General features: G+C 36.0%; 1 protein-coding gene across 2 annotated transcripts in view; it reads right to left on the reverse strand.

The window, feature by feature from the left end:
* Window positions 1-2,657: 2,657 nt before the first annotated feature.
* LOC145681259 (uncharacterized) overlaps window positions 2,658-15,346 on the reverse strand; it is a 395,864-nt gene continuing 383,175 nt past the window's right edge. For both annotated transcript variants that reach the window (XM_081752831.1, XM_081752830.1), the window contains one exon: window positions 2,658-3,092. In XM_081752831.1, coding sequence (XP_081608957.1) covers window positions 3,065-3,092 — 28 coding nt within the window. In that variant the 3' untranslated portion in view covers window positions 2,658-3,064. The remainder of the gene's footprint in view (window positions 3,093-15,346) is intronic.

A 15,346-nucleotide genomic window follows, 5' to 3' on the forward strand; every position in this document is an offset into this window, starting at 1 on the left:
CATATAATATTTATATTATTATACATAATAGTAAATATAATGATACTGACAAAATTCCTGTAAATATCTCATAACGGCAATAATAATTATCGTAAGAGTATAAAACCATTAAACGTAAAGAGTATTACAAATAAAAAAACATTAAAAGTTAAATAATTGTTTTACACATGTTTAAGTTGGTACGTTTGTTGCTTCTAGTATACAATCGCTTAGAAAAAGAAGCAACAAATGAACCCAATGTGGGAGATGAATTTAGAACACCTAAATGTTGCATGCCTAGCACATATTGTGCTGTTAGAGTATCTGAAACAGTATGTACCTAAAGGACGTACCTAGAACATGAGAGAGGCATGTCCCAAGTGAAGACATAAAAACAAATGACTGTTAGAGTGCGAAACTAAGCCATGTATATAAATGCTATATTTGTGGCACATAGTGGCAAATATCAATTAGGTGTAACAAACACCTACACCTGTAGGTAGCTGAAGTAAATACTTAACACATGAATATCATATGTGCCAAGTGTAGGGTATCTAAAAGTAGCTGGGACACCTAAATGGCACGTGCCTAGCACATCCTGTGCTGTTAGTTTTTTTTTATATATTTTTGAAAGTTTATGATACGATATACCTATCACTGTGTGGGTACTAGCAGGTCCTTCCTGCCTTTACCTTACAGATCCGCCACTGGTGGGAAGGAAAATAAAAAATGGGAACATTCCCGGGGGTTTTCCCTGGCGTATAAATTCCCGGGAAGAAATTTATTTCCATTTCTTTACTTTATCTTCCAAATTATAAGAACCATATGACTAATTACTTTATTTTCATTTATTATGATTTACTTCTAGGTGTTAAACAAATTGGAGGTTGAAAAAATAAAATTCGTTGACTGTAGTTTATATAACTAATAACATGATTTTTAAGTTCCATTTCCATTTGCACTAAAAGGTATCAAAGTACTAATTTATAAATGATGAAAAGGAAACAGTTTGTAACGTAATGTAGAAATAATGTAGAAATAGAGATGAAGTACTATTAATACACCGTGAACCATCGCTAGTAATAGACGTAGGCTTTTCTCCTATCTACGACTCGAGTTTCTGAAAAGGTGCTGGGACTTCTTTTACATGTGAATTAACGCATCAAATTTCGAGAAATAGGTAGGAAGAAAGATCGTGTGTGGCAATGTTAGGTGCAAAATTATAAAGATAAGTCAGTATCTTGCAAATATTGTGAACATAAATATTCATGCGCAAATGTTGATAAAATAGAAAGACATGTGTCTTCTGGCAGTTACCCAACCTAATTTGTTTATAACATTTAAAAATTCAATATGCTTATAATATAAATAGTAGAGTGAAGTTTAGAAAGTTACTTACATATAAAGTTAATCTGTTTAGCGGTGTAATACTATGTGGACTTACTATATAATTTTTTCCACACATTTACTTGCATATTGTAAGTAAATATATATTTATGCTTATACTCTACATATAATAAAATATTAATAAAATAACATAATACCGTCCAAAATATACATTTTAAAGAATCCTTTGGAGACAACAGTAATAATATACTGAGATAAAAAAAAAACAATTTAATTCTGAAATCATTATATAGTAATAGAATGTATTGTATTAAATATATATTCATTGTGATTGTATATAAATTACCGGAAGATTCCAAATTTTGGGAATCTTCCCGGGAACATTCCCGATAAATATCTTCCCGGGAATTTACCCATCACTAATCGTGCCAAGTTATAAGTCTCCGTCCCAAGCTTTTGTGTATCTTTATGAACAAGTGCCATTTTCACAGAATGAGGTTCTTAGCGTCATGCCAAACGCGAAGCTGGAGGACCACCGTTTGTCGTCTGTCCCCAACTACTTTCAAGTATATTCGCAGCTAACCTTTGTATCTAGAGGCGTTCTCCATAATCCCTAATCTGAGGATGCGTCATGCCATGGCGGCAAGAACCCACGTTACACGGATATCATTAACACTATATATTAATTATATATTTCTCTTCCATTCTTGTTTTCCTTTCATTGCACGTCTACCACATCACTCGGTAGATTTTATTCTCGAACAATCTCCTAACACATTTATATTACAGGTTTTAAATTATAAGCTTTTACTCCTTTTATTTCTAATGCTTTAAATTGGTTTGTAGTTCCAGTTACCTAAGTTTTCCCATTCTTCTCAACGTACAACTCTCAACGTACTTCTCAACGAGAACTCAAGTTGAATACTTTTTATGCTCTTTTCGTGTTTTCCAGCTTCTTTTACGTACAATGCAATACTCAGAATCCTTCTGGATCCATCTGTGATGTGCGGACAGACTTAGACCTCTTGCTTCAACTCAGGCCCCACACTGGAGTCTATTCTACTCTCGGTTGGCAAATACACACAAGAATATATTGTAAAAGAAGCTTACTTTAGAATTCTACTGAATGTGGCATTTGGAGAAAACAGCTTTCTTCCAAGTTGAAATAGATTTATAAAAAAAAACTTAATTCAGATCATCAATTCACAGGAAAAAAAAAAACTTTGACCAGTTTGGCAGTTTTGTCCATTGGATCGCAAATTCTCAGGAATTTGAATTTAGATAGAATTCTAAAAGAAATTGCAACCAAGAAAACCAAAAAAACTAACTCAAATAAAATGAAATAACACTGTGACTCACTTATAAATTATTAATATTATGTGATTTTTTGAAGTTCAATAAATATAATTTATTTCAAACACTGCACACAATCTTTATTATATTTGTTTCTTATTTTCTTTCAATAAATAATTTCACAAATATTTTAACAGTGGTGGTCGAAGTTTATAGAGGTGATGTACAAAACATTATTAATTATTTATAGACTTTTATATATGCAATCTTATATTGAAATAGCTTAGATGTGTTTCATTTCTTAACTCGTATGCACTTTTCAAGTACATTTTGATTATTTTCCATTCTATCACACAGAAATAAAGTCTACAATAGGTAGATCTTGCTGCAGGTTGTCCAGGAATGTGCCCCTTCCCTGAGTTGTTCCTAGACGGCCTTCTCCAACTTAGTACATTCGGTACAGTGATGTCAATCTGGAAAGTAATATAACTCCATTTGTAGAACAAAAAGTAGCATATGGTTTCTGAATTTCCCGTGTTATACCAAATACAAGATAATAATAATAATATACAAAAATAAGATTATTTAACTTTCTACGAATGTGAAACAGTTTGTGTTTCCTTAATCGAGGACAATTATGGTTTGTTGATTGAAATGCTGTGTCTACACCTCCCTTCTGCCAGCACCTTATACTGAGCCTAACAGTTCTAGAGAAACTTCGTTCTGAACACATTTTGTGTGGAACATTCTGGAAGTTGATAATTTCTCGTTTGGTATTTTCTTTCTTTCTTTTATTTATTATTTATTTTCTTTAGGAGTTTCGTTTAGCTTCATCACATATTCTCCCTGTTCGTCTGCATCCAGAAGACAAAAAATCTCCAGAACAATCTTCTGGATCAACACAAAATTTCCTCAGGATGCAGAGAGTCAAAAGTTGGGAATCGATCTGAGTTTTAAGTTGAGCGTCCCTTTCACCAGCGAGGCTATATGAGACGTGAATCCACAACGTAATGTGAAATCGAAGTACATGAGATCTCGCCTAGAATCGAACCCGGGTCTCTCATCACAAGGGCATGTACACTAACCGTAAAGCCACGAGAAAACTCAAAGTTGTGAATCAAGTTGTCTGATGGAGGTAATACTGAAATCAGACGACACTGTTGCCCAATTTTGTTGATAAAATGTCGCTAATTAGGTTCTGAGGTCACTGAAACAGTTATTATTCCTTTTTACCCGCCTAAAAACGAAATTTTTTATTCTTTTTCCTTTCTTTCTCTCTTTTGCGAAACAACATGAAGTAAACATGTATAAGTAAACATAAAGTAAACATAATCATTAAGAAAAAGTTATATTCATATTCGCAAACAAATAATGTCTCCTCCTCCATACTTCTCCTTCTTCTTCAGCTCAACCTATTGCTTTTTAAAAAAGAAAACAGCACTTTTAAGGGTAACAAAACACGCACAGATTGCACACTTTAGTCACTGCCGTTTCTCAATTACTCAGCACTATGTAGTACAGTGCACACTGCAACTAGATATAATTAGAAATTCATTAGAAATGCCCTAGTTCAGTAACGAACAAACTATGACTCGCGAGTTACAAGCACTTCTGTGAATGACTCTCGATATGATTCCTAATCTGACAAATAAACAAAAGAATGGAGTTTCTTCGAAAGAGTTGTATTAGAAACAAACCGGCAGATAAGCATTTAACTTCATTTCTGAGAATTAGTGCATCCAAGTTCGAACCAAAGCTCCCTCCTAGCTAAGCTTTTAACGTAAGTGCCTTTGTCGTGAGAAACCTGAGTTTTATTCCCGGCGGGAGCTTATATAGTTCCAATCCCACGTTAAGCTGTAGATCCGCGTGTCATATAGCCTAGCTACTGAAAGGGTAGAAACTGGAAATTAAATCAATCAAGTTTGTTCCAGATTATGAAAAACTTCAGTTATGAATAGGGTTTACATTACAAGAATTACATCAAATGTGTCATTCTTATTTTCATAAATTATACTGACCGCCTTAGATTTTCCTTTCCTTTCGGCCATATTCTACAAAAGTTTGCCCATTGCCCTAATTAGTTCTGATTGGAAAGCGAACGTACAGTAACAATCCACAAATAATCTACTTCCCGCCTTGTCCCGAGCTGTCAAGTTTTAATTAACCTGATACTACATGGTTGTGCTGTCAGTTGTTAGAAGCACCAGTAGAATACCAGAATTTGTAACAGATGCTCTACACAGGTGACGATGTCATGAACTACAAAGGTCATTCCCGAATTATGGAATTCATATAATCATTCACATACGTTATATTCACTTTTTAACAGATTCACCGTAAAGCCGTGGTAGAGGACTTACCTCAAGTGAATGGGGTTATTGGTTCGATCCAGGCCCGTAGCCAGCCTCGAAATTTAGGGGGGGCTAAATGTAAATTAGGGTGGGCACACACACAGATATATATATATATATATATATATATATATATATATATATATATATATATATATATATATATATATATATATATATATATATATATATAATGTCTGTCTCTGTGTGTGATGATGAATAATTTCTTATGCTCTTAAAACTAAAACTACAGCCTGAAGGAATTACTATTAAAATTTTCCTCTATAGCGTTAGTACAATTGTACCTGAAAGCTAGAATACTATGTGTTTCCTTTTTTTTTATTTGTTATGGCAACAAATTATTTCTTCCGTTTTCTCATCTTCAAGGAAGTAAAAAAAATACTTTAAAAAAAATAGTTGGCCGAACGAACCAATCATTAAAATTTCCAAAGAATTAGTACAGGAAATACGTTTTTAAATTTTTGATGGACTGAAAAAATATTTGTGAAACTCGAAAACATCTAGAAAGTAATGAGATTTAATACTATCTTCAAAGAAATTCTACAGAGGAGGGTCTCAAAATCTTAAATCAATATTTTGAAATACATGTGGCCTAAACAAATATATGCATATTGGAAAAATGAAATTAACATCTCACCTGTATTATTATTTACATGTCCTTAGATACGAAACTTTACATTTCTTCAAATATTACGGGCTTTATTTTACACTTGTACTTCTAAACATTTTTTGATCAGTTTTTTATGGTGATGTTCGAAAGAAATAATGATATGTTTATGGGTTTTTGCTATCTACAAATTTATAAATTTTATAAGATTAAGAAACACAAACACAACACGCATATATACACTCCTCATGTTGGCACAGTATAATAGAAACAAGTTGAACATTTGAACAATCACTAACAACACAATCACAGTATAAGTCTCCTTGTTTTGGATGCTGCCAATCTTAGAACAATTGTGTCCAGATCGAGATTTCTGGTGATGTCATTGTTGTAACTCAACAAAACAAGATCGGAACGGTGCAGTTAATGTACAACTCCTTTTGAGAAAATGCCCTAACAAAGAAGGAATTCCTCTCACCTGAAGTAGTCCTACATAACGGTTGACAGGCTTCAGGGCAGAAATTTAGAAAAGAAAATATTCAAATTTACAAACGTAGGTATAATTTCTAATTGCTGTCTTTTTAGTAACTGAAAAAATACATTTTGCATAACAGCTGTGAGTTCCATTTTATCACAACACGTTTCAATTTTTACACGTCGCGGACCCCGTAGCCAGGTCACGCGGACCCTCGGGGTCCGCGGACTCCAGTTTAAAAACCACTGCTCTAGACTCTTTGGAACATACTATCAACAATCATTTAGGACGATTGCTCTAAAGTCATGTTTAAGTAAAAATAATATGTTATGTTTTGGTACTCGAGCATTCAAATAAGAAATAACTCCAAAAATGTTCCCTGTTCTAGCGCAGTTACCTTCTTTCTCGAAACGAAATTGACAAGAGAAGTAACAATTTATTAAATTTTCTTTGTATAGTACAATTCATATCAAAGTATACATGAAATTCTTCTTTACATTGTACAAATAAGAATTCGACATCAGTTGCTTTCGTAGGTACTAAAAAAGTTTAAGTTAAGAACTAATGATTTAAACAGCTATTTACTTATTTCTATTGAAGATATCTCTTCTTCAAAATGAAACTACATTAGCAAATTGTTACTTTTGTAGGCTACCCCGTAGCCTCATGGGTACAGCGCTCGCCTTTGGCGCGTCTGGTTTCGGGTTCAAACCGTACTGGGAGTCCTCGGATTCAAACCGATAGTGATTTGGATGTTACTTTAAGGTATAGGTCCCGTGTCTACATAGCCTCCCTGTTGAAGAGGGACGCTAAACTCCCCAACGCAACCTGTTTTAAGTCAAAGTTCGAATTTCAAATTTATAAAGCATTATACATATTATCATCCAATAAGGTTCAATTTTTAATTGAAAATTCTGTTTTTCCTATAAGTGCAACTACTACCTCCGTTTAGTTTGCTACATTTTTTGTTTACATACCAGAAGATTGCAAGGTATTCTTTTACAAAATAGTAACTTTGGATGATTAGGTTTACGTCTGATTATCTGCATGAACATTTGATTCTAGCACCAAAGATTGGCAACAATTATTAAATTATTTTAATAAAGTATCTAATAATTCATCCCCGAGAAAGATTAAGTGAATCGAACTTATCTTTACTTTAAAGATATATTAAAAGTATTATTTATCTATTCCAAGTTATTTAACAAATAGTCAAGTTGCTGATACACTACAATTCTCATTCTTCAAGTCAACTTCGGTGCATCTTCAGAAACCTGTATAGATCAACTTTCAATTACAACCATGTTCAACAACACAACAAGAGTAAACACAATTCAGAAAAGGAAACTTTTCTTACTCCGTTATCACGTGACATAAAACGTAGTCAAAATCCCCCCCTCTCTCCATGTCCAATATACACAAAACAAACCCATACACCTATGTGATGATTAGAACGAAGCAGTTGCATCCCCCTTTTGAGGGATGCTGTCTTTTCAATCTCTTGCATATTGACAGAAAGCCAATGACTCACAGCAAAAGGATGTTTTCAGTTGCAAATTCCAAGAAGGACAGGTAGAAGTAAACCATAGCCGTCTTTAGATAGCTATGAGTAGCTATGAGTAAACTCTTCACCCGCAGATTAAGGTAAAACTATGTTGTTTCTGAACACAAATGCATGTTTGCCGATAGAATAACCATAAATTATTTTTCTCCTGCAGCGAAGGTCGTTTGCACACGAAGCATTAAAACAAAGATAAATAAACCAGTCTCACGCTCAAAGAAATTAAAGAAGCGTAGCGCATAAATAGGCCAATACTTTAAATGAGGATAATTAAAGTAAATTTTAATTTAGCACTCTAGTACATTTGGAAATACAATTTCTTCCAACATTTCAGTCAGGGTTCGAATTGAACTTTCGAACGAGAGGGTTATGTTTATGTATTGTTGCTGTAAATGTAGAAGGCGAAAATTTATCCCAGAAATGGATGTTATGTTACTTCTGTGATACGAGCCGGACATACATTTTTACAAAATGGGAATTTCCCCGGCATCCCCCGTTAATTCGAACTATGACTTTAGTAGGAGGCTGCAAAAAATTTAGGGGGGGCTGAGCCTGCCCTAGCCCCCCTTGACAACGGCCTGGTTCGATCCCCGGCCAAACAAGTCTGTGGTGAACAACATAGCATCCGCAGGTTTTCTCTCACATTTTTCATCCCACCAATTTCTCCACCACCAATCACTTCCCTTAATCATCCGTCTCCTGTAGCCTGAAGAGGGTAAGCGTGGGACGTTAAACTGAAAGATTTCATTTTATTTTTATTAATTTCTTAGTAATCGCTCATTTAGTGATACGGAAATGGGTAAAAAGAAAACGAAAAATCATCAAAGAACATTTAACGTCGAAAGAATATTTCGACATTCATTAGTCTTTTTGTAAAGAAAACAAAATTGTCGGTGTTTGTTTCTCCAAATCCACTAGATTTTTCGATTTGTCGCTAAAGTTGGTAGCACTGCATGAAGCGGTAGAAACCAATCAATTATTCTTTTAACATTGATGCCTATTAAGCAAAAACAGTAACAGATAGCCAGAAGCTGATTTCTGGTTTGAGTTAAGCATTCGACGAAAATATTCCATCTCTACTCTGACCTCTTTACTGAAACTGGCTGAAATTAATTACTTCCAGTTTTAATGGTGATTGCTATAGAATGAAGTAGGTAATAGATAAAGGAAAGTAGTTTTACTTGAGGAATTAAGCATTCCAAGAATATACTCCGTCCCCAATCTAATAGGTTTACTGAAATCGGAAATTGAGGGAATCTACTACTACTTTCGGCTTCGATATTAACACTACATTGCATGAATTAACGTACTTAAGAGAAAAAATCAAAAGGCGTTTTATTTCTTCATTCCTTCCGATTGATTATTGAGTGTTAGACACTCTAAAAACCATTTCTTCAGTAGCATTAACTTTTCTGATTAGAAAAATAGAATGCCTGTTTAAAATTTCATAATGGACATTGATTTCCAGTTAGTGTATGACTCGCATTATGGCCTTTAATTAGATTATTATTAGTGGAATTCTAAGGCGTTACAAATTCCTTTCCATAATATTTAACATACTTCCTTTAAGAAATGTTGGGAATCACCGAAATGACTACAACCAACATTCCTACCCAAAAACAATTTAAAACATAGAAAAAGAAGTCAATCATTTTTAGTCTTTTTTTAGAGTGGTGGGTAGTAACAATACTTTACTCTTTGAGTGGGAAGGTGATGTATATCAATTTAAGTACAACATTTGTTGATTGGTAAAGAACTCGGAATCAATGGGTGTAAAGAAACGGCCACTAGAGGGTTTCGCCCTCTCTCTTGGCCAGGGGTGTGGGAGCATCAATTATTCTTTATTAAACTCATAGCTGGTCAAAGGGCTCTGAAACAATTATTGTTATTACACACTAACAAAAATTACAAAATAAAGATATCAAACAACAATAACATTCATAATATATGAATAATAAACTAGTAAGGAAAGGTGCACATATAAAAGATAACAAAAAGGTGCGGAAAAACCTGAAACTAATGAATAACGTAGAAAATGCAAAAAATGGAAAAATGATGATGAGTGAGGTGCTCGTAACGCCACAACACAACATATAGATGTTAGTATAAACAAATGCAGCTTAATCTTCTGTCCTGGGGCGTCTCAGGACTGATGAGAAACATGGGGTAAGCCTAGATTAGTGTTGTAGAGAGACAAGTGCTATGATGGAAAAAGATGCGGGAGATGTTGACGGATGAGTTGATGACGGAAAAAGATGACATGATGGTGATCTGCTGGAAGGGTGCGGATGTATATGGAAAGCAAAACGCTGAGTGGTGTATAGCAGTATTTAGATTGAGATTCTTGTTGTAAATCTGTAAATATGGTGTCAAGAAAGTTATCTTTACGATCATGGAGACTGGTAGTTATGAACTTATGACTCAATTGTGCTATGTGTTGTACAAGCGGAGGAAAGGTAATTTTTTCATACAAGTCAGTATTATGATACGGAATTTTGATCCTAAATGCAAGACGAATGGCATGTCTCTCTAGAATTTCAAGCCTATTGTAAAATTTCGGACGCGCTGAACACCAGGCTATGTGTCGAAATATAAGTATACTCCGCATAAATGCTTTGTATGTGTTAAGCAATAATTTGGAATTTAGACCCCAGGTCTGGCCAACCAGACGACGAAGAAGTTGTAAACGGTTCTTTGCTTTGATAGCAAGTTTCTGAAGGTGGGGTGTCCATCGCAACTTATTGTCAAAAATGATTCCTAAGTATGTGACAGTTTTTGCTGGCTGAAGAAAGTGATCTCCCACACATATCTGTAGTAAATTTGGATTTCGCTTAACTTTTTCTGCGGCATTTAGGAGGTAAAATAACAAGTGATTGTGTTTTGTCTTCATTAACTGAAAGTCTCCATTTACTACACCAATTCAGAAAGCTAGTAATTGTTGTCTGTAAGTTTGTATTAATCTGCTGTATTGTGTTTCCCAGTGTAAGAAAAGCTGTATCATCAGCATATTGAAAAAGATAAGTGTTCGGTGATGGAGATGGTAAATCGGAAGCATAAAGTATGTACAAAAGAGGAGATAGACTAGAGCCTTGCGGTACTCCTGTGTATGGGAAGACTCGATGTGATAATGAGTTGTTTATGCTGACATAGGCTATTCGGTTGAGTAGAAAAGAAAATATGACTCTGACGTATGTAACAGGAAGACCCAGTTTAAGAAGTTTATAAAATAATCCATAATGCCAAATCCGATCAAAAGCTTTCTCCAGATCCATTAAAACGAGACATGACGGAAGAGACTTATTATAATGATTGGTAATAATTGTAGTTAGACGAAGTAGTTGATCATTTATGCTATAATGAGGTCGAAATCCAGTTTGATGGAGAGGTAGAAGTTGTAGATCCATAATGTATGGGTGTAAACGAGATACGAGTATTTTTTCAAAGATTTTACCTAACGTGGAAGTTAACTGGATTGGACGATACGACTATACAGAATGCGATGATTTCTTGGGTTCCAGAAACGTACAGACTTTAGATACCTTCCACTCAAGAGGATAGAAACCAGTTCTAAGCATAAATGTATATATCGATGCTAGAAATATAAAAAAATTGACCGAACATTCCTTAAGTAATCTGTAAGTTATTTGGTCAAAGCCTGGAGCAGTACTACGTTTCCGCTTGATGATGGACTGTATCTCCGCGGAGGTGATTTCATGAGTCAAAGGATTATGCGCTTCCAAAGTGTGCTAGATGGAAGGTTGAAGTAATTGTGCAATTGCCTCTTCAGAAACTCTAGGGCTGAATTGGTGTGTGCAAGGCGGAGGTGTAAATACTGACTGAAGATGTGTGGCTAAAGCGTCTGCTTTATCTTGATCTGTATCTAGAGATTGATTATCCTGTATGAGAGGATAAGATGAACTAACTGTCTGTCCAGTTAGAAGATGAAATTTTTTCCAGTATTTAGTGGGATGTGACTCTGTATTCAATTCATTGCATGCTTTGCTCCAGGTAAGCCGTTTATGAGCAACAATATAGTTATGAACTGTCCTTTGCCATCGTCTTGCTTGAGTCAAATACTCTGGATTTCGTGTTTGTTCGTATTTTCGAAAGTAAGTGCGAGACTTTTTGACGAGAGCCAAGTACTGCGGAGGTAGCATAGGTTGGTATATTTTGCCTCGATATGTAGGTATGTTTTTGTTGGCGCTACTGGTGATAGCTGTGCTAATGCTATCGACGGTATTATTAAGGTCGGTCTCTGATGTCGGTAGTACAAAGGGGCAAGAGCAATATCTATATCAGTACGAAACTGATCCCAGTTCGCCTTGTCGTATAACATGATAGTTCTCATAGTTGATTCAGATAGTTGTTGTCTCTGATGGTTGATAACGACTTTCACCGGAAGATGGTCGCTGCCAATACAATCTAGTACATGTATGTTACATTTATCGACCATAGAGACAGTGCTAATAAAAACATCGGGTGTAGTCTGACTACTTGGTCGTGTATGTTTGGGCAATTGATGGACATGCCCATTTAAATTAAGAGTGATATGATCTAAACACTCAGCTTTATCACGGGCAGAGCGACTGTGAATATTAACGTCAGCTAATATAACAAGATGTTTAAAGTGATGAAACAAATAGGTGAAGAAGGCAAGAGGAATGATATGACCTGGTCGAACGTATATTGTAGCTACTGTTAATATAAGCGGAGGAACGTAAACTGTTGCCACTAGGTGTTCCGGTAACTGCATATGCTGCGGAACAGAGTTGCATCTATAAGTGAGTTTATTACGAACTCCAATTGCAACGCCACCTTGGGCTCGTACGTTATTGTCTGCGTAATCGCAGCGAAGAAATTGATATCGAGGAAATCGGACATAAGTACCAGGTTTGAGTGCAGTCTCATTTAGTACAAATAAATCGATATTTTCCTCCAACAGTAACTGCTCAAATAGTATTCGATGTTGCGCTAAAGAACGAATGTTCCGAAAAAGAAGTGTAAGGGCCATATTCATACACAAAAATACGGAGTTAAACTGCTGTGTCTCGTGGAGCAATATGGGAATGAACGTATGGTCCAGAATATGTAGCATATAAGTTAATTTGAAATATAGCGGAGGCTGCTGCAATAACATGGTCTAGTATAAGTTGACGTTGGAATGGGAAAATATTTTGTAATATGAGTGTTATGTAGCGGAGGAAGTTTTCCACAATAAGAGGAGAGGTGATAGACTGTGACAAAGACACGTTAGAATCTATGGTACGTAGCGGTACCGTCATCTACGGGTGGTCAGGAGTTAGAGTCGGTTTGCCTTTACATTTATAACTGTAAGTTGGGTGCTTGTCACTGGAACAGGTCGAGCATAGAGGTGGTTTTCCCGTATTCGGACACTCTTTAGTATCATGGTTGCCAGCACAGTAGCCGCATTTTACGACATTTGGACACTTAGCTGTTATATGTTGGTTATACACCTGGCACCCTTCACCTCTAATGGGAAGAGGGAGGCTGGTTCGGGATGGTTCCACCCTATGACGTTTCTTAAATATATATGCGCCATCTTGTAAAATGCATCGATGGAGTATTGAGAAGTAGTCAACTCTCACCATATATTTTAGACCGTTATTATTTCTGATACTTATGCATTTGGTCTCTTCAATTCCCTCTGCTTTTAGCTCCTCAAGCACCTCATCATCTGTTATTTCAGGTAAAACTCCGCGAATAACTACGGACATCATTGGTATTCTCAAGGGGGAGAAGTTTGCTTGATTTTATCAGGAAGCTTAGACAGTTGTGCAGCTTTGCCAAAAATCTCGTAACTCGCCTTATTTCGTAGAGTAATGCCAAAATTTTCGTCCTGAGATTTAATAATAACACCGCCCCTGGTGAAAACTACCTGTTGAGTACTGGCCCTTGGAAGATATTTAATAATCTGATTAAAGATATGGCGGGTGTTACTGTACTTTGGGTCGAAGTTAGTAAGAAGAAAAGAATGCAATTTAGGACGAGCAAGAGTGGCTGCATATGACAGTTATAATCCATCAGTAGATGTGCTAGGATCCCCAGCGGCCGTCTGCATTGGTTCTGATTCTTCCGGCTTGCGAATGTAGGTAGGAGAGCGAGATCTGGAACGCTTATCAGCCGACTCTAAACTACCCTCCGAGAGCTGACGGGTACGTCGATTGGTTCGCGGATCGCGTTTGGCATCAACCACTGCTTTATTTGTGGGACCTTGAACTAATCCCGGTAGCTTATGCATGGTGCGATACAAATATGCACCGCATAAACTGATGTAAACAGCAGCCCTAACAAAGCGACAAAATAGTTGGTCAAAGTGTGATAACAAACAATGACCTTCAAAATTTAAGTTAAACCCTCCAGAAGATGAAAATCCTCTGTCAATCTCCTATGTAGGGTATCTGCACTGATCTCACAAGTACGTTTGCAATATTTGATCACTGCTTAGTACAGTAACTAACTACAAGAGGAGTTAGGTTCGTAGTAAGTACGATGTTTTAGTCTGTTTTTTTATTTATATTTGTTTTAGAAATTACCGTTATATACAAAGCAAAAAAAGAGGTGTTGAAACAACACAAAATGACTATCACTTTATCGTGTTACTTGTGTGTCAACTTAACACCAAGCTTTTTTTTACATTGCTAGCTAAGGCTAGCTACCGCTGAGAGGGTTACGCCCTCTTTTAGGGAAGTGATTTGAAAGGATTGTTGGTTTTTAGGGCGGTGGTTGGTCTAAGTGCTTTATTTATTTATTTCATAGCAGTAATGGTCATAAGGAACTTTGCGTTCCTTAACATTAGGTGGAGAGATAAACATAAATACATATATTTAACATAAAACATACATACATAGCTGGTATGAAAGTAGATGAACAGTGATTTACAAAATATTAAATGAGGAACACTAAATAATATACAATAAACACGATAAGGAGATAAGTGATAGTAATTTAATATTATAGTTATATAGTTGATGAGGATGAAGTATGAGATGAGGTGCAATCACAGGACAACACATAGGAAAATGTTAGCGGACTAATGCAGTTATCTTCTTGCCTAGGGGGACTCTAGGCTATAATGAGAGACATGATGAACCCAAGTTAGCATGAGAAAATTACTGTGCATGAAATGATGGAAAAATGAGAGGTAAATGAGCACGAGTGACGTGATCGTTCAGAAGCAAGAGTGAGGGATCATCAGGAGGAAGAGTGTAATGGTATAACGTAAACAAAAGAGATAATGGAGTGTGAAGATAACGGATAGGTGTAGGATGTAGTGCTAAATAGTGCATTGTGTCGAAAAGTAGTGGATGGTGGATTTGAAATCGGCGGCGTATGTATGAGAGTCGAAGGGATTCGAGATGGTACTGCAGGGCGGGAAAAGTAATGCGCTGATATAATTCTCGTGTGGGGCTAGGTAATGTGATGCGATAAGCAATTCGGAAGGCATGGCGTTCGAGAATAAGAAGTTTGTGGTAGAATTTTTCTGATGCGGCAATCCAAGCTGTGAAACCATAGGTGAGAGTAGGGCGAAGAAAGACTTTGTAGGTGTTCAAGACTGTGTGTGATTTGAGACCCCAGGTGGTTCCTGCGAGACGTTTAAGCAGGTTGAGACGATTGTAGGCTTTTGTTGAAATTGTTTTAAGGTGTTGCATCCGGGTGAGGTGTGTGTCAAACGTAATGCATAAGTATGTGAC

Source organism: Thermobia domestica, chromosome 3 (assembly GCF_964235325.1).
Source record: "Thermobia domestica chromosome 3, izTheDome1.hap1.1, whole genome shotgun sequence".
NCBI classification, from domain to species: domain Eukaryota; kingdom Metazoa; phylum Arthropoda; class Insecta; order Zygentoma; family Lepismatidae; genus Thermobia; species Thermobia domestica.